At 49.2% G+C, this 16,940-nt stretch overlaps 4 protein-coding genes across 4 annotated transcripts; 2 read left to right on the forward strand and 2 right to left on the reverse strand.

The window, feature by feature from the left end:
- The first annotated feature begins 2,669 nt into the window (after positions 1–2,669).
- On the forward strand, positions 2,670–7,381 carry BDW43DRAFT_233530 (glycosyl hydrolase family protein). Its single transcript, XM_032039559.1, has 3 exons — positions 2,670–2,857; positions 2,929–3,344; positions 3,403–7,381. Exons 2-3 carry the CDS (start codon positions 2,943–2,945, stop codon positions 7,204–7,206), a joined length of 4,206 nt encoding a protein of 1,401 aa, XP_031894797.1. The 5' UTR covers positions 2,670–2,857; positions 2,929–2,942; the 3' UTR covers positions 7,207–7,381.
- Positions 7,382–8,126: 745 nt separating this feature from the next.
- Positions 8,127–10,595, reverse strand: BDW43DRAFT_233543 (glycoside hydrolase family 32 protein). Its single transcript, XM_032039560.1, has 2 exons — positions 10,053–10,595; positions 8,127–9,998 (listed from the first exon to the last, which is right to left on the reverse strand). The coding sequence occupies exons 1-2, from the start codon at positions 10,449–10,451 to the stop codon at positions 8,811–8,813; spliced, it is 1,587 nt and encodes a 528-aa protein (XP_031894798.1). The 5' UTR covers positions 10,452–10,595; the 3' UTR covers positions 8,127–8,810.
- BDW43DRAFT_233545 (uncharacterized protein) lies at positions 10,562–11,108 on the reverse strand. The gene is made up of 3 exons (XM_032039561.1): positions 10,993–11,108; positions 10,895–10,931; positions 10,562–10,833 (listed from the first exon to the last, which is right to left on the reverse strand). The coding sequence occupies exons 2-3, from the start codon at positions 10,913–10,915 to the stop codon at positions 10,609–10,611; spliced, it is 246 nt and encodes an 81-aa protein (XP_031894799.1). The 5' UTR covers positions 10,916–10,931; positions 10,993–11,108; the 3' UTR covers positions 10,562–10,608.
- A 2,707-nt stretch (positions 11,109–13,815) lies between these two features.
- Positions 13,816–16,237, forward strand: BDW43DRAFT_292654 (glycoside hydrolase family 32 protein). The gene has a single exon (XM_032043746.1). It carries the CDS (start codon positions 14,350–14,352, stop codon positions 15,868–15,870), a length of 1,521 nt encoding a protein of 506 aa, XP_031894800.1. The 5' UTR covers positions 13,816–14,349; the 3' UTR covers positions 15,871–16,237.
- Positions 16,238–16,940: the final 703 nt, after the last annotated feature.

The raw sequence follows: 16,940 nt of genomic DNA on the forward strand, positions 1-16,940 counted from the left end.
TATATAATATCAGGTGCCGAACACCGACTTTCTAGAGGATTGTGAAATAGCTTAGAACTATCATGCAAGTCGTTGTAATGTGTATTTGTTCTCTGGGCTTTGAATAGAAGGGAAGAGTGTAGCACGCTTGCTGCTGGTCGGCCGGGAGGATGGTCATTGTATATGTATATCTTGCTTTTATCTACGGGAGAAAGTACTTGAGCGGACTAACTCCTCTTCCTGCAGGAAATATATCACATTATTGCATAATATAAAGTAACAAGACGAGCCGAAAGTACTGGAAGGGGATAATAAGCCTCATTCTTCCTGTACTGGGGAATAATTATTGAATATAAAGTCATAATTTTTGTTTTGATATATATTCAAGTACTGAGATAACTGCAAGTTAAACCCCCTGGTCAACTTCCCAAAAGGGATTAGTGGCACCATCTCACGGGTCCAGGGAATCAAAGATAGTAGAAGCCACAATCAGCGGGCATTCTCACTGCTTTGCCCGGGCTATTTCTGCGTTTACTACTCTGTACACATAAGATATCACTTGTCAAATAACCAACAACAGGGCTGCATGGATTCTTTGCGGGTGATGGGTCGGGGCAGAAGATGCTATGATGACCGGGCACGTTTGAAGAAAGACACTGGCGATGAGCACATTGAGATGGTGTGAGTTAAGTGACGTGAAGCCATTTGTCTATGCCTGTAAGACCGTGATGACACCGGTATAGACCTCGACAGGAATCGCGACTCTCCAGGTCCGGTCCGGTTCCAGAACCGCCAAGACCCGGTTCAGGTTCTAGGTCTTTAGAACCGCGATTCTACACTTGAGCTCTTGGAACCAACCCTGCAGGTTTATTAAGAACCTGCAGGTTCCTCAAACGCTGCAAACTAGGGAAGTCCCGTGGCCTGCATATCTTATGCAGTTTTGGTCCGTACTTTTAGGTATTCGTCTTACATCTCTACTCAGAAAGAAGAGATAGAAATAAAGTAGCTTAGGCAGACTTCAACGTAATGTAATAGCATTTAACTAAAATTCTATCTTTTCTATAGCTTTTGATATTCATACAAATCTTCATCTCTTCGTATACGCTTAGGAACCCGCCCAGATGTACGCCTTTGGGTATAGCTATTCTCTGGAAGAGGTATCCCATCCTCCTCATTCTCACTATTCCCGTCTTGTTGAATGTGCGGCGTCTGGGTACTAGGTAGAGCTGTTGCTGTTGGTTCGATTCTTGGTCTCTTACCAAGAACACTCTCGTTGGCTACCTGCTTCGGCTCAGATGCTGTATTAGTATTCCTCACTCTAGCTCCCACTCTGGCTTCTGAAAGAATTCCATCTTATTCTGAGGCGCCATAATGGTAGCAATCGGATAGAGATCATCGCCAATATCATCTGTCGCCCTATAGTACTGCGAAAGCTTTTTCCTTGCAAATTCAAGTGCTCTAAGCATCACAGTCTTCCACTTGGTCTGCTTTCGCACTAGCTGTCTTTTTGACTTCTCTAGGTGAGCAAAGAGGGCGTTGTAGATGCCAAAGACGGTGTGGATAGTGATATCCCTGCTCTTGGAGACCTCATCGGTAAAGCTAAAGAATGGCTGGGTGATTGAAAGAAGATAGTCAACTTGGCGCCATTCCTCTTCGCTTAGTTGAAGATCTACCTGGTTGGATACCCGGGAGAAGTCATTGAACGTTAACTGTAGCCGTTTCGCTCGTCGCAGCATCAGAAAAGTTGAATTCCAGCGGGTTTTGACATCTTGCATCGGCACAAGCTTTGGCTCTTTAGTCTGAAGCTCTAAGAAAATAACTGATATACGAGGCTGTTTCATATAATTTCATGTACTGGGAAGGTACAGTTGAAGACCAGTGTTGCCGAAACCAGAACAGGTGTAAATGACAGTAATAAAAAGAATGAATCAGCAATTTATCCAGCCAAAATAGGAAATTTCTTGGCAAAATTATGCACTCTAGGTTCCTGCAGGGTCGGTGTTCCGGTTCCAGTTCCACAAGTTGGAACCTGGGACCTATCTGTGGCGGACCACCTGACCACCCACCGGCGGAAGGCGGTGGGTGGTCAGGTGGTCCGCCACAGATACCTGGATGGTCCGACTCCAGGTTCTGACCTGTGGAACGAACCGGAACCGGACCATGTCAGGCCTTACCACTAGCCATGAAGACTATGTATTAGTCTGCCGCCACATACCGCCTTTCCCTATTCATGATCCCTGACCGCAGCGACTCGACTTCCTATTCCTTAGCTATTCCTTCTTGTTCATGTGGCACGCTTAGATAGGAAGATCCATCTCCGTTCGTCCCATAACATTGGATGTCTTCCGCGGAGACTAGGCTACCTCCGCGGCGAAATAGATTAAGCAATTTCGTGTATCGGCGGTCGTGAGCCCCTCCCCACGACTTCTGCGCCAATTCTGCACGATCCTTCAGAGGTTCCCCATGGGCATCCCTCATGATGACCATGGTAATACCGAGTAATCTTAATCACACATGCCAACAGTATCGCTGTGGCTTCCGACCTCCGCGAATTTTTATGGCGTGCCCACCCGGATAGATGAGATCCCCCCGAAGCATGTCGCTGTACTGCTTTTTCCACCTTTTCCTCCACTGGGTTAGATGAACGCCACTGGGGCAACAAGGTCACCGCATCTATCACATATTCCTGAATACGAGGGAGGTCTTGCAGAATTCCTCCGCTTTTCGGCAACATCGGGGAGCATTCGGGGAAGTTCAGAATAGAGACTAGTGTAGACGAAAAAGAAAGCGTTGGTGAGAATTTAAGTATAGGGAATACGCATTATGTCTCGACAACACAGGAAATGAAGGCGAGGACTGAAAAGTCCGAATCCTGAAAGTATATAAAAGCCTGCGCTTCGCCCCGAACTTTGAGATCTTTCGCACTCACAATCAACGTCTTTTTGTCAGTTGCCTATCTTGTTATGATGGTCTCTTTATATGCCACTGCCCTAGTTATAGGGCTCTCTCTTTTGCAGGTAGTGGTTGCGCAGACCTACAATGAGCTCTACCGACCTCGTTACCACTTTACACCTGCTAAAAACTGGATGAATGATCCAAACGGTCTTCTATATCACAATGGTGTTTATCATCTCTACTACCAGTATAATCCTGGAGGGAACACCTGGGGAGCTATGTCATGGGGTCATGCGACTAGTGATGATCTGACCTACTGGACGCACCAACCCATTGCTCTGCTTGCGCGTGGATACCCAGATAACATCTCCGAGATGTTCTTTTCTGGTTCTGCTGTCGCCGATACTGAGAACACGAGTGGGTTTAGTACAAATGGAACTGTTCCTTTGGTGGCAATGTACACCTCCTATGTGAGTCTTGTGAACTTCTAGCTTAGCATGCTAGGCCCCTCTAATAACTTCTGCTTAGTATCCTGTGTCACGCAATCTACCTAGCGGCAAGTCAGTCAACGGTGGACAGCAAGCCCAATCTATTGCGTACAGTCTTGACGAAGGCATGACTTGGACAACCTACGATGCTGCTAACCCTGTCATTCTTAACCCGCCAGCACCGTACGAGGATCAGTGGCGTGACTTCCGAGACCCATTTGTATTCTGGCACCAGCCAACAAAGAAATGGGTCTCAGTTGTCTCGTTAGCCCAACTCCACAAGTTGCTCTTCTATACTTCGCCTAACCTGAAGGAGTGGACCTACACCAGCGAGTTCGGCCCAATGAACGCAGTCGGGGGCGTCTGGGAGTGTCCCAGCATCTTCCCGCTTGCCCTCGATGGAAACGAAGGCGAGGCCAAGTGGGTTGTGCAAATTGGACTCAACCCTGGCGGACCACCTGGAGTTGTCGGCTCAGGAACACAATACATAGTCGGCAATTTTGATGGCACGGCATTCGTTGCGGACCCCAACACTCCGCCTCCGTCACCAACCTCCACATCCGCGTCGACGACTACTAGTACTGGTACCCAGACAACTGGAGCGGATGAGGTTGTTAGATTCCAAGATTTCGAAGGCACCGCCAACTTTGCGTCTCGCGGCTGGGTTGCCACAGGGGGGTTAGTCGGGGCTGCACCAGTCCAGGGGACTCTTTCCGGCCAGCAGACCGTCTCTGGATACGCTGGAACTCGCCTCGTGAATACTTTCTTGAACGGAGACTCAACCACCGGGACACTTACCTCGCCGCCCTTCACAATCACTCGGCCGCTTATTAATTTCCTTATTGGCGGCGGTAATGCACCGGGCGCGGAATGCATTAACTTGAAAATCCAAGGGCAAAGCCAAGCTGTGCGTACTGCTACAGGCCGCAACGAGGAGAAACTCTGGCCACAGACCTGGGACGTGACTGAGTACGTGGGCCAAACTGCCGTCTTTGAGATCGTGGATCAGCAAACGGGCAGTTGGGGACATGTCCTAATCGACGAGATCACTTTTTCTGGTGACGCTACCGAGCAACCGCCCAGTGGTAATGGCCTTTTTGACTTCAATGGGACCAGTACTTTCGCGAGCCGTGGATGGACCGCTACCGGAGATCTGGTCGGAAAGAGCCCGGCGCAGGGCACGCTGCCGGGACAGCAAGTTGTGACTGGGTATCGGGGAGGCTTTGTCAACACCTTCTACAATGGCGATGCAACGACGGGAACTCTGATTTCGCCCACCTTCACAATCACCAAGCAAAGGATCAACTTTCTTATTGGTGGCGGGAACGCTCCAGGGGTGCAATGCATCAACCTGAAGGTCGGCGGCCAGGTTGTCCGCACTGCTACGGGCAGCGATAGCGAACAGCTTCTGCCAAAGAGCTGGGACGTCAGAGCCCTGATTGGTCAGAGTGCCGTCATAGAAATCAACGATCTCAGTACGAATGGCTGGGGACATATCCTCGTGGATGAAATATCCTTCTCGGATACATCGGCGGAGCCGCGAGGGACCAACTGGATGGACTGGGGCCCTGACTACTATGCTGCGGCACCATTCAATGGACTTCCCTCTGCAGACCGCACGAACATTGCCTGGATGAATAACTGGCAATATGGGAGCAATATCCCTACCTTTCCATGGCGTAGCATGTTGTCGATTCCTCGGAAACTGTCACTGAAGACCATCAACGGATGGCCAACACTCCTCCAGCAACCTGCTGCCAACTGGGCTAATTTACAGACAGGAACGTATTCCGATGCTCTGAGCACTGTGGCTGAAGGAAATCAACCCATTCCGCTCTCGGGGAAGTCCCTCGATATCACAGTGACATTCTCTGACCGGGACTCGGTGTCTCCAGCTCAGTTCGGCGTATTGCTCAGAGCAACCTCGGACCTGTCGCAGCAGACACGAATCGGGTACGACTTCGGCACGAAGAGGATGTTTGTTGATCGAACCAAATCTGGGAATGTTGGCTTTGACGGGACATTCTCCAATATTTATTACGCGCCTCTGGCGCCTGGCAGCGACGGCAAGGTCACTCTGCGCATCCTTCTTGACTCTTCTTCGACTGAAGTCTTCGGCGGCCAAGGCGAGGTCACTTTATCGGCGCAGATCTTTCCTCAGGACACAGGTACTGATGTCCGGCTTTTCTCAACTGGGGGAAATGCAACTGGGATCACGATCAATGCAAAGCTTCTGGGGTCCGCTTTCGATCCGCCGACCAGCAGTATGACCAGTACAACCAGCACAACTCCCAGCACAACAGTAATTACGACACTAAGTGTGACTGCCACAAGCACAAGCACTACCGTCCGCCCGTCCGCTACTGTTCCCGTCGACTTCCGCCCTGCTTTCCACTTCGTGCCAGAGCAAAATTGGATGAATGAACCCAACGGTCTTATCAAAATCGGGCCCACATGGCACTTATTCTACCAGCATAATCCAACCGGAAACTTCTGGGGTAACCTAAGTTGGGGCCATGCAACGAGCACTGATCTGGTATCCTGGACTCACAAACCAGTTGCAATCTCCAGCGCGGATGGAATACAAGCATTCACTGGGACCTCGTATTTCGACCCACAAAATCTTTCGGGACTGGGATCGTTATCAAACCCGCCATATCTCGCGTTCTATACCGGTTACTTCCCCTCGACCGGAGTGCAGGATCAACGGTTGGCATATAGTGTCGACCAGGGAGTTACATGGATCAAATACCCAGGCAATCCGATAGTCTCGAAAACCCAGGAAGAGCCCCATGATATCACCAGGGGTCTGGAAATCCGGGATCCGAAAGTCTTCTACCATACTCCGTCGAGCAGATGGGTAATGATTCTCGCACACGGCGGCCAGAACAAAGTCACTTTCTGGACATCAAGCGATGCAAAAGCTTGGGCCTGGAGAAGCGACTTCACTGCCAATGACGTTCCAAACTTACCCAGCGGAATCAACGGGTGGGAAGTGCCGGATTTTTTCGAACTCCCGGTCAAAGGGACGGCGCAGAAGAAATGGGTTATGATCATCACTCCTGCTACTGGGTCCCCCGCTGGCGGCAATGGCGTCTTCGCAGTCACGGGCTCTTTCAACGGTGCTGCATTTACGGCGGACCCCGTTGACCCCGGCACGTTCTGGCTCGATTACGGCCGCGACTTCGACGGGGCCCTCATCTGGGAAAATGTCCCTGCTTCGGATGGGCGTAGGATTCTCGCGTCCGTGATGAATAGTTATGGTGGGCACCCTCCAACAGACACCTGGAAGGGAATGCTGTCATTTCCTCGCACACTAGAGCTCCAATTGTTTAATGACAAGCTGCGATTCCTGCAACTGCCCGTGGACGAGATCAACACGTACGCTTGGCCTGTTGCAAATATCACGAATCAAGTTATTGCCCCTGGACAATCATTGCTTTCCAACATCCATTCCCGGACACTCGATATCAAAATGTCCTTCACTCCTTCCCCTGGCTCTACGCTCTCTCTCGCTGTTCGGAAGGCAGGCTCTCAACAGACTCTGATCAGGTATGCGCAGAGTTCTAAACAACTCTCGGTTGATCGCAATACCAGTGGGAATATCTCATATGATTCCGCAGCTGGTGGTGTCCACACTGCTACTGTGCACCCTGGTGCGAACGGGGAGGTACAACTGCGCGTCTTGGTTGATACATGCTCTATTGAGGTATTTGGGGGGCAAGGGGAGGCGGTTATTTCGAACTTGATCTTCCCTGACGTGTTCGCTGATGGTGTGTCTCTGGAGGTCTCCGGGGGCGATGTGGCCTTGGGGTCGGTAGAGGTGCGGGAGGTCCTCCTTTGACCTGGCAAGTACTAGGCTAGATATTTATGTTGTCATTCCCGTGGAACATGATACCACACATGTAACCGCTTTCTTTTGTCTCTCGGCCCTACGGAGGGCAGTCCGCTGTAGCTTTTGCTTGGGTTGTATCATGCCATTCATTGCTGAAAGACCAGCTTCAATACTTCCACTCAAGGGCTTATAGACATGGTTCTGCCCGCTGATAATGGCTAGCCCTCTCGTGGCCTCCGAAATCCGTGGCTAATTCGACAACGTATTGAAAGATATGGGGGTCTGCATGCCCCGAAAACCTGAAGGATCATAGGGCGCATCGTGGCCAAGCTTGCCATAGTTAACTTAGTCGGACTCTACTAGTCTACGTAAGGTGAACCGGAGCCTGTCTTAAACGGGGAACAACTGTCAAGTTTACCGTAGTCATGGAGCAACCGGCTACAGTTCGGTTTTATATTTTTAGTGTTGTCGTGCCGAGCCTGGATGCGCCGACACTCCGAAAGGCCTTTGTGGTTGAACATGATCCGCTTCAAAGACTCCATCAGTCGCAGCCCTGTTATAGCCACGAAGTTAGCCGTGCATTCGCCTCTACATAGGAACCTATGGCACGATTTCGTACCGCATCGAGGCGTTTAATAGCCCTTAAAGTCCGAAATAAGTCAATGGCACTCTGTAAAATCTCTCAGTTATAGGCGCGTGCAACTACGAGCTCAGATTGCTTGTCATCATAGTCTTTTTCATCCAGTGGCTCTAGCATATCTTTGGAGAGGAATGATCCCAGGCTGCCTTCCCTCCGGGTCGCATAAACTAACGCAAATGATTAGCCTGTACTTGGTCATTGCAGTACACAGCCTTTCATGTTCTTACCGTTAAACGAAAGTCAAGGCCCGGCCATCATATGAGTGTTAGAAGAGGCAACGGAAAACTTGAGATGTGATCAGAGACTCGTTGATTCGGCTCTAGCAAATCAATTAGGTCCCAATTGACTTAAATACTCTAAGATATGGGGTTGGATTGGCCTGCGGCAGTCATAACGTTGGCCTAGATTTAGTCAGGTTTAGGCCCGCAGCATCGAAAACATGTCACCCGGAGAGAAGTGTCCTACCGTGTGTTGATCTGTCCCCGGTGTCGGAAGGTCAAACGAGGCCCATATCCCCATGCCAAGGCAGTTGTAACTCCGTTTGGGGATGGCAGAACCGCGTCAATTCTACTGTCGAGTTCCGGCATGATTTAATTCTCAAGGTTATACTTATGCGCTACTTCGTACCCACACGATAGCGTCTATTCACATCTGCGTACTCTCACTTTCAGTAACTTTCCCGCATGGTTGATGTCAGCTGGGCACACCCTGCCCCTGCAAATACCCACGCTCTACCAAGGCAATTAAGGTAACTAATATTGGCTCTGTGGATTAAATGTAGTGGAACCTGTCTGGCTCTAAAAGGACGGCGTTTCTAGCGCTAGTATCAAATCGCAATATTATATCCTGCGTACCATGTCAAGAGAACCCATTTGTTTTCTTGAATTTTGTTACATAAATCCTTGACCGCACCCAAAACTACATATTACATTTCGATAGCCACTTATTCTCTCATCTGGAGCTAATCACTCTCTTAGTTCCAGACAGACTGAGCCTGTTGCACCCTAAGTTCAACTCCACTAGTACTCCCGCCTGTGGAGAAAAGGTAGGTGTCAACAGAATCATCGCTGGGGAATATCTGAGCAGTCAACGAAACTTCCCCAACACCTCCAAAGACCTCGACAGAGGACCAGTCAACAAGAGCACGCAGTGTGATATTACCATCACTTGAGTGCAGCGGTGCGTAATAGACACTCGGGAAAGAGCCATCAAAACCAGTCTCTCCGGACTGCGTCCGATTGACAAAGAGCTGCTCAGTGGTGAAGTCGTAGCCGATACTGGTCTGTTCACTCATGTCTGCCGAGGCCCGAAAAACAAGGCCAAACTGGGTTGCTGTTGACCTGGAAAAACTCAAGGTGGCGTCAATCGCTTTCCCCGTCGCATTCAGTTTGGTGATACCCGCTGGTATGGAACTCCATCGCCTAGGAATGCTGTTCTGTTCCTGTACGATTGGCTGCTGCACGACAGTTGCGGTCCCATTGATGGTGGCGAGCGACAGTTTCCGAGGCACGGTCAGGCTGCTTCGCCAGGGATCAGTAGGAATAGCGGCGGCATACTGCCAGTTATTCATCCAGGCAATATCGACACGATCGTTGGTGGGGAGCCCGGAGAAGCTAAGAGCTGCATAAAAATCCGGACCATAGTCCAACCAGTTTGTTTGCTGCACGCTCTCAGGGTCCGCAGTGAAGCTTGTTCCATCGAAGGAACCCACAATATATTGAGTCCCTGAGCCAGTAACGCCAGGTGGTCCTCCAGGATTAAGGCCAATTTGAGCAACCCATTTCAAATTCTGGTCGTCTCCATCCAGGGGAAGCGGAAAGATGCTGGGGCATTCCCATACACCACCAACAGCATTTGCAGGGCCAAATTCACTAACATACTTCCATGTTTTGAGGTCGGTAGAGGTATAAAAAAGCAGTTTATGGAGCTTTGCCAGAGAAACCACTGCAACCCACTTCCCGCTAGATTGATGCCAGAACACACTAGGGTCACGGAACTCGAGGATCTGGTCTGCGTATTCAGCAGGAAGTTCCGCGATTACGGGGTTTCCAGCATCATATGTATTCCATGTCATGCCGTCGTCAACACTGTACGCAATGGACTGCGCTTGTTGGTTTGCTGCTACTGACTTTCCGCTTGGCAACACTTGTTCTTGGGGATACTAAGTCATATTGGTCAGTATGTTTCGTTTCATGTGTTACAGATTTCTGCCCACATAGGACGTATACATGGCCACGAGAGGAGTTGAGCCATTGGTACCGAAGCCACTGGTGTTGTCAACATCCGCAACTGCTGTTCCGGAAAAGAACATCTCCGTAATGGCATCAGGGTAGCCACGAGCAAGGAGCGCCACTGGCTGGTGTTCCCAGTGAATCAAATCCTTGCTGGTGGCATGGCCCCAGGACATGGCTCCCCAGGTCGCTCCGCCTGGGTTGTATTGATAAAACAAGTGGTAGATATCATTGTGATAGATCAGGCCATTCGGATCATTCATCCAGTTTTTGGCCGGGGTAAAATGATACTGTGGGCGATAGAGCTCGGTATAGCTCTGAGCAGACACAGCACCAAATGCGCAGAGTCCCAAGGCCAGGGCATAACGAGCGGAGGGTAGCATAATAGTAAGCAAGAACTCGTAAGGAAATTGATGAAAGACTGGTTGAAAATAATCCCGTGAGAGACCGCTGTCAAGGGGTTTTATATATATATATCTCTAGGTTACCATCCGAAGTCGTAGTTACTACTGTCGAGACTCAGTACCCGTTGATCCCTCTTCAGACACTTGGCCACCGGGAATACACCTCGAATCGCGGAGAAGTGCTGGGAGGCCTCTCAGAAATGTCGATCTCTATCCGTTCATTATTTAGCTTGGTCGGCGAGGTGAAACTTCGTGTGTCGATCGAGCCTAACGGACCACTCGATCTCCACGCCGGCGAGGAAAGTCGGAGGTGCAAAGAAACCCCGCTTGCCAAGACTGGACGAGCCGTAAATGAGGTTCCCTGTCGACATTCAGGAATCTTACCATGAAGGAGCTAAAACGAGCAAGGTCTCTTTGCGTACTGGGGCTACCGCGCGAGGCATTGCAGGAATAGCATGGCTGTGGGGTGGCATATGTTAGGAATATTTGCGTGAGAACGTAACACATTTTCTATGCTTGCCACTTTTTTCAGTGAATTGTTTCCAGAGTTAAGCAGAGTGACAATGATATTTTAGTAGAAGAGTGAAGTTGGATAATTAGCAGTATCTCCAGTCCTACTCTGCTATGTTGGCATCTCGTCTAGATGGATTTGAAGAGTAAAAGCGGGGCGGCTCAGCTTTCCGGCAGCAGCTTAAACCATTCACCATAAATAACTCTCCGACATAGTACTGTGATCTGCCTTCAGTTCTCATTGGCAGATAAGTGGGATCTCAGCTCCATGCCTCAACCAAACCCCATCACACTCGGATCCCGTCGTTGGAGGTGGTGATCCCTGTGATTGGTTGTCGCCTGTCGCGGAGGATACCCTAGTCTCCGCGATTCCTAGGGAACAGTCTGCCAGTAGAACGGGTTTATTGAAGAGCTCAATTCAAGATGCACCCCACTTCAAGGCGCACATTGCCGAGACACGCCGCTCCCCAGAACATCTCTCCCAACCGCGTGATGTCCGTTACGCCTTGTTTGGACTAGCATCCTGGCCGAAGTCCAACTTGAACTCCGAAGGTGACCTTGACACAAGTCGTGGTCGGGTTGAACTCAGACCGAAGACGCAGGGCCAGCCTTAAGTCAATTAGTTAGTAAGGCAGTGGCTGATTAACTAAGTGTAGCTGGATAACGTAATTCCCGGGCGTTCCGTAGTTCCCAGGCAATCTGTAGTTTTCAACCAAGAACTCGTGCTTGCTCAAGTTTAAAGCTCTTTACAACAACCAAAAGCAATTTAAATTAAATAAACTAAATATTCTGATGATTAGGACATCTAGTTCTAGTATGCCCTTTAACATGACAGTCTGAACATGTTGGTGGAGCATGTTTTGGTCTATCCAAAGTTTGACAAGTAGAATTGCCAGGTGGCCCAGAATCATCACCACATGCCTCTAATTGATCATTTCTCAACAATATAAGGTCTTTAGCTTCTTGAACTAACAGGCCAGTTATAGAAGTTATTTAGTGTTTAGAATAGCTCTTTTTTTGTCTTTTATTCTTAATGGCTGTTCAGAGATCGGAGTTTTCCTGTGCTAGCACGCTAGCATTATAGATAACTAACTTATATCTCTTTATAAATTTATCTAGTGCTCGTTTAGAGGAAGATAAAGGACTTGTAGACCCTTTCTTTAGAAGTTTCGTAATTAAGGAAGTCTTTTGATATACTTGGCGGACTGTATAAGGCGTATAGAGCTGGGAGGAAGGGATTAAAGTACCTTCTCTGCTCAATGGGGGGGTAGGTGTTGAAAGCCTGATATTCAACTTTTCCAGCACAGCATATAGATTAAAGGGAACTAATCCAGTTGCTCTGAATCCGCTTTGAATATTCTCCTTCGTGAACACCATTTCTTGAGCTGCTGGATATGCCTTCAAGAAATCCAGCTTATCAATATGGTTATATCCCAAGCGCCCTTTCTGCTCTATAAGCTTGCTGTATGCCTTTTTTAAAGGGCCAAAGCAACCAACATCAAGAGGCTGCAGAAGGTAAGATGAATGAGCAGGCATGTAAATAGAGATAATATTGTTTTTCTTGTAGGTATAGTCAAATTCTGGTGTAAGGTGGCTTCCATGGCTGTCCAGAACGCTATAGCAGTTGATATCCCCCTGTTGTACGCTTATTTGTAGCTGGAATAAAGACTTTTTGAAGCCAGCGAAGGCTAATCTTATCAGTAGTCCATCTATTGGCACTTAATTTGATTCTCCAGTTACTAGGGATACTTGTTTTATCAAACCACCCCTCTATATGAACCCTTCCCTTGAAAATGATAGTGGTAGGTACTGACCATTTCCTCGAATTAATATATTCGATAGTAGTAACCCATTCCTGATTTCCTGGCTGTATCAGCCATGGCTTACCAAGCATTTCAGCTCTAGAAACCACCTTAGTGGTTGTAATAAGTCCCATAGCAAAGCCAGTTTCATTAAAGTTATAGATATCTTTATTCTGGATTTCTCACTGATCTTGGGTTTCTCGTAGCTCATTAAACTATGAATTAATAATCTTTGAATCTTTATACATTGCTCTCTTGTGATTAATCTTCCTAGTAAATCTGCTTTTAATCTCTGGCCAGTATTTAGTAAACTCTATAACCCAGTTCTTTCTGATTACTTTAGATAAAGTAGGGCTCTCAGAATTTAGAAGAATCTGAGCCATTTCTCGTATCTGGAACTGCCTGGGAGGGGCGCCACGTATATCAAGCGATACTATCCAAGCTACTAAGGTCTCTTCTTGATATAGAGATAGTCTGTGCATGTGGTTGCGGCGTTCTCCTTGAAATTTGTGGCCCTTCAGCCAATCACGGAATGTTAAGGCAGGTAGATTATAAACGCATATAGCTTGCTCAGTACTTTGAGTTTTTCTATCTTTTAAGTCTCGAATAGCACATTGGATCCTGCCCTCTTGCTCTATTAATTCTTGCTTCGTTTTACGCGTTTTTCGTGGCATGGTGGGTGCTTGAAATTGGTAGGTGGTAACGCGTCGAAAATTTTGGGCTTTCTACGGATTGCCCGGGAACTACGGAACGCCCGGGAATTACGTTAGTTGCTCTTAGATACTAATAGTTTTGGTCAGGAGTGTCCATACCATACATATTACTTGAATACTTGCTCTTGTCTAGTCCTCTCTTGGACTTTCGGTATGACTGGTAGTCCACTGGTAGGCTTTTCACTGGACCGTCGGCATGTGACTACGGTGGCGCGCTTCCGAAGGCATCCAGTCAGCCCCAGGTTCGAAGCTGACGCTCAACTTCTGGGGAAGGGGCCTGTTCCGAGAGCCGTGGTTGACAAACTTCGTGACAGGCTTCCTTAAACCTCGCTTGGGCGTTTTGCAGACACTTTCTTTTGCGGAGACAGGAGTGGACACCGCAGAAGATGAAACACGCAACTGCCCGGTCCCACCGTCGCGGAGGGTCGCGACAATCCCGAGGGCAGTATGGGATATCCGAATCCACAAGCCGGGGCGTTTTCCCCACAATAATACCCCTCAAGTTATCATTGTGAGCGTCGGAGTCATCGGGGACTAGACTCAACGGTCCGCGGTGCCCCGAGATGCTTTCCGTCTGGTTCCCTAGAGAAAATAGGCAGGGGTAACATGCGGGGGTAATATGCAGGGGTAATACGTAGGTGAAATTGCAGAGATTTCTAGTAGTTACTCTATCTGAGGAACACTAAAAGTTGGAGTGCCCCTGGCCTGGTTGCGTGAAGAATGACGACATCGTAACTGGCGATCTTGAGGGCATCATCAGGGTATAAATTACCTTTGCCGTCCGAGCTGAGGATGGATATCAGCACACTCCGACGTTCCACTTTATGATTACCTTGAATCATTGCAGCAACCATGCTCCTCGCCCTCGCATTCGCACTTGCCACTCACGTTTGGGCGGAGGATTTCCGCCCAGTCTACCATTTCGTCCCTGAGAAGAACTGGATGAACGAGCCCAACGGGTTGATTAAGATCAAGTCAACTTGGCACCTGTTCTACCAGCATAACCCAACGGCAAATGTCTGGGGCAATCTGAACTGGGGTCACGCAACTAGTAGTGACCTGGTCCACTGGACTCACGAGCCCCTGGCTATAACAAGCGAGAATGGCGTCGAAGCATTCACCGGCACTAGCTATTTTGATGCTGACAACATCTCTGGTCTGGGATCTTCTACCAGCCCACCCTATCTGGCCTACTACACCGGGTATTTTCCTTCCAACGGGACCCAGGACCAGCGCCTTGCCTTTAGCGTTGATGATGGTGTGACCTGGACCAAGTTCCAAGGCAATCCTATTATCTCAGCTGCCCAGGAGTCACCGCATGATGTGACAGGGGGACTGGAGACCCGGGACCCCAAGGTCTTTTTTCACCAGCCATCTGGAAAATGGGTTATGGTCCTTGCCCATGGTGGGCAGGACAAGCTCACGTTTTGGACATCGTCGGATGCAAAGACCTGGACGTGGAAGAGCGACCTCTCTGCTAGCCAGATTGAGGGCCTACCTTCTGGAATCACTGGGTGGGAAGTGCCCGATATGTTTCAGCTCCCGATTGAGGGCACCGACGAAACCACTTGGGTGTTGATTATCACCCCTGCACAGGGATCTCCTGCTGGTGGTAATGGTGTTCTAGCCCTGACAGGTTCCTTTGACGGGTCAACATTCAAGGCTGACCCTGTCGACCCCTCTACTCTTTGGCTCGACTATGGCCGCGATTTTGATGGCGCCTTGAGTTGGGAAAACGTCCCTGCTGCAGATGGGCGGCGGATCCTTGCATCTGTCATGAACAGCTATGGTGCCAACCCACCGACCAATACTTGGAAAGGGATGTTGTCTTTCCCTCGGACTCTCATTCTTAAGGAAACAGCCTCTAAGCGATACTTCCTCCAGCAGCCTGTCACTGAGCTCGCCCCAGTTGGTTCCCCGCTAGCAACAATCCAGAATCAAACAATTACCCCGGGCCAAGCATTGCTGTCATCCATCCATGGAACCGCGTTAGATATAAAACTTGCCTTCACCGTTAGCGATGGTGCCAAACTCTCGCTGGCAGTGCGCAAGGCCGACTCGGAACAGACAATTATCCAGTATGCCCAGACAAATTCGTCGCTATCTGTTGACCGAACAGCGAGTGGAGACGTCTCCTACGACCCCGCTGCAGGGGGAGTCCACAGCGTTTCCCTGAAACCAGATGGTTCTGGGGTAATTCATCTCCGCGTTCTAGTCGACACTTGCTCGGTGGAGGTCTTTGGCGGGGAAGGAGAGGTTGTGATTTCAGACCTGATCTTTCCCAGCGAGACCTCTGACGGACTCTCCTTGGAGGTAACTGAGGGAACGGCAGATTTGTACTCTGTCGAGGTGCGCGGCATTTCACTCAACTAAAGTTGGAGCCACATGATTTCCCTTGTCACCGCCAGTGCGCTTTGCTGAGTACAACCGTTGTGAATCTGTGCTGTTTAGTCTTGAATTCGGCCTACTCTATCTTCACCCTTTGACTTTCAGTATCCAAGACGTCTATGGATATAAAGTATATATGTAAAAACGCAGTTCCGTTTCCACATCTATAGCCATTGGTCTTGACTAGTTGACTATTTCTCTTTTTCCATTTGCTGGTATAAGCAAGATCGGGCCGTCCGGATCCTGCCGGCGCCAGATAGCCACTACGTATATTGCCATGTCAAATAATGTATCATTGCCAGACTCAAGTTTAACCTATTCCAAGATGCGAAGGGATTAGAAGATTCTAATCATGAACTAATGAGGCCTTAAAAAGGCATGAGCACAGTCCAAGGAGGGCCGGGAACAAATCGTCCAAGTCGATTGTTGTTGAACGTGACCAAGCAACCCTATGGTTCCTTTCATGGAGTACCAACCGGCAGGTTCTTCCTTTCCCTCAATGGTTGATTACGTCTGGGGCTTGTGAATGATGTCTCCTAAATCTTCCTTCTCGGAAATCTCCCTTGACGTATTCACTTCGTCTCTTGCTGCTTCTGCTTCCAATGCTTCTCGCTCTGCGCTCTGAGCAGGTAACAAATAGAACAACTCAGAAAATCGGATATTCGCTTGTAAGTTTGAGTGTAAATTTTTGTTATCAAGAAGCCTTTGGCAACATTCCATGTGCGGTCGATGTTATATTCTCGGAAACCATTTGCAACGGGCAGGCTGTTCCGTTAGATCAAGCTCATCGCATTCTTCCGCGTGCGGACCATGGAGTTGAGGCCGCGACCTCAGAGGGCGTACGTAATCCCTGCCGAACCGGGGATATCACAAGACCCAGCCCGATCTGAGCAACCGAGGCCATGGGGGAGAGTATGACGGGAGAGTCAATCCCGGATGATCCTTGACTCGGGGTCTAGTTGTAACCCAGGAAGATCAGTCTGGGACCGCGGAGAAGGGCGGGGCCTCCGCGAGCGGTCCTCAGCAGGCCCTTTCCCTTCATCACGCAGGGCACG

Source organism: Aspergillus alliaceus (genome assembly GCF_009176365.1).
Source record: "Aspergillus alliaceus strain CBS 536.65 unplaced genomic scaffold BDW43scaffold_73, whole genome shotgun sequence".
In the NCBI taxonomy this organism is placed as follows: domain Eukaryota; kingdom Fungi; phylum Ascomycota; class Eurotiomycetes; order Eurotiales; family Aspergillaceae; genus Aspergillus; species Aspergillus alliaceus.

What these genes read in the sequence shown, in the direction of transcription:
- BDW43DRAFT_233545 (XM_032039561.1), bottom strand. Translation starts at nt 10,915, where the DNA reads ATGCCTCGCGCGGTAGCCCCA. An exon ending in TGCCTCGCGCGGTAGCCCCA is followed by an intron (nt 10,834 to 10,894) that starts GTACGCAAAGAG and finishes GAATGTCGACAG; the next exon opens with GGAACCTCATTTACGGCTCG.
- BDW43DRAFT_233530 (XM_032039559.1), top strand. Translation starts at nt 2,943, where the DNA reads ATGATGGTCTCTTTATATGCCACTGCCCTAGTTATAGGGCTCTCTCTT. An exon ending in TGGCAATGTACACCTCCTAT is followed by an intron (nt 3,345 to 3,402) that starts GTGAGTCTTGTG and finishes ACTTCTGCTTAG; the next exon opens with TATCCTGTGTCACGCAATCT.
- BDW43DRAFT_233543 (XM_032039560.1), bottom strand. Translation starts at nt 10,451, where the DNA reads ATGCTACCCTCCGCTCGTTATGCCCTGGCCTTGGGACTCTGCGCATTT. An exon ending in TGGCCATGTATACGTCCTAT is followed by an intron (nt 9,999 to 10,052) that starts GTGGGCAGAAAT and finishes AATATGACTTAG; the next exon opens with TATCCCCAAGAACAAGTGTT.
- BDW43DRAFT_292654 (XM_032043746.1), top strand. Translation starts at nt 14,350, where the DNA reads ATGCTCCTCGCCCTCGCATTCGCACTTGCCACTCACGTTTGGGCGGAG.